Genomic DNA, 1,052 nt, shown 5'->3' on the forward strand with positions numbered 1-1,052 from the left:
GCCAGATGGGCTCAAGGGGTGGGCTGGGGAATGCCGGCCACCCCCCAGGTCAGGGTCCCCGCTTCTCAGATCCACTGCCGCTGCCACCCCGCCAGCTCGGACAGTCCCAGAGGCCATGCCTCACGGCCTCAGCCAGCAGAGGGGGCCCTCAGCGGATGAGGGGTGCCGAGCGGTCGTTGGTGACTGTGGGACGCAGCTTCACGGTAGCAAAAGGATTTGTACCCCTGTTGGGGGAGGAGAACGGGGTGAGAGGGATCCAGGTCCCCAACTGGCTGCGGCCCCAGCTCAGCAGGGTGTCCACCTCCTACCTCCTGTCCCCATCGGTCACCTATGCCCACCCTCATGATAGGCCAGCCCCCACTTCGTCTTCTGGCCCCTTAGGGACTCACCGTGGGAAGAGCTCTGGGGGGTGCTGCTCCCAGGACATAAGTCTCTGTGGGGGCACGGGTGGAGGAAGGGCTGGTTTGATGGGGAAGGGACGAGCGAGGCCCTGCCCTTCCCGGCACTGCCCCACCCCAGGAGGGCAGAAGATGACCCAAGGGCCCTGGCTGTGCCAAGCCTCTGGGAGGCCCCAGCATTCTGATCTGAGACTCCCCTGGGCCAGGCTGCCATTCCCAGGACTAATCACCCCCACCCAGAATAAGATGGGGGCTCCACAGAGGGCACAGTCCCATCTTCCTCCCTTGCCTGCCCCCTGCAGACCAGCAATCCCCACCGTCCACCCGGGACCCAGCGCGTAGGGAGGGTCTTCTGGTCCCCGGGCTGGATGACTGGATGGGGACACTGGGGGCTCACCTTGATGTCGCTGGCCCCACCTGTGCTGCCCATGCTGCTCCTGCGGCTGCCAGGCAGGGGTGTGGGAGCAGGGCTGGGGGCGCGGCTCGGAACCCGGCTCGGGGTGCGGGAGTGGGACTGGCCGTCCCAGTACTCCGAAGAGGAGATGGAGCTGCCTGGCCGGTCCAGGAGGTCGTTGAGGCTGTGGCTGCCCCGGAGCGGGGAGGACCTGAGTCCAGAGAAGGAGGAAGGGGAGGGGGGGGAGGCAGGGGGGGGGG

At 67.4% G+C, this 1,052-nt stretch overlaps 1 protein-coding gene across 1 annotated transcript in view; it reads right to left on the reverse strand.

Moving 5' to 3' along the window:
• Positions 1-24: 24 nt before the first annotated feature.
• Positions 25-1,052, reverse strand: part of BAIAP2L2 (BAR/IMD domain containing adaptor protein 2 like 2) — a 35,731-nt gene continuing 34,703 nt past the window's right edge. Inside the window, exons 12-14 of the mRNA XM_027774512.1 lie at positions 796-1,003; positions 390-433; positions 25-224 (exon numbers count right to left, since the gene is read on the reverse strand). Of these exons, the coding sequence (XP_027630313.1) occupies positions 149-224; positions 390-433; positions 796-1,003 (328 nt within the window). The 3' untranslated portion in view covers positions 25-148. The remainder of the gene's footprint in view (positions 225-389; positions 434-795; positions 1,004-1,052) is intronic.

The sequence above is a fragment of the Tupaia chinensis genome, unplaced genomic scaffold, assembly GCF_000334495.1.
Source record: "Tupaia chinensis unplaced genomic scaffold, TupChi_1.0 Scaffold000450_1, whole genome shotgun sequence".
NCBI classification, from domain to species: Eukaryota; Metazoa; Chordata; class Mammalia; order Scandentia; family Tupaiidae; genus Tupaia; species Tupaia belangeri.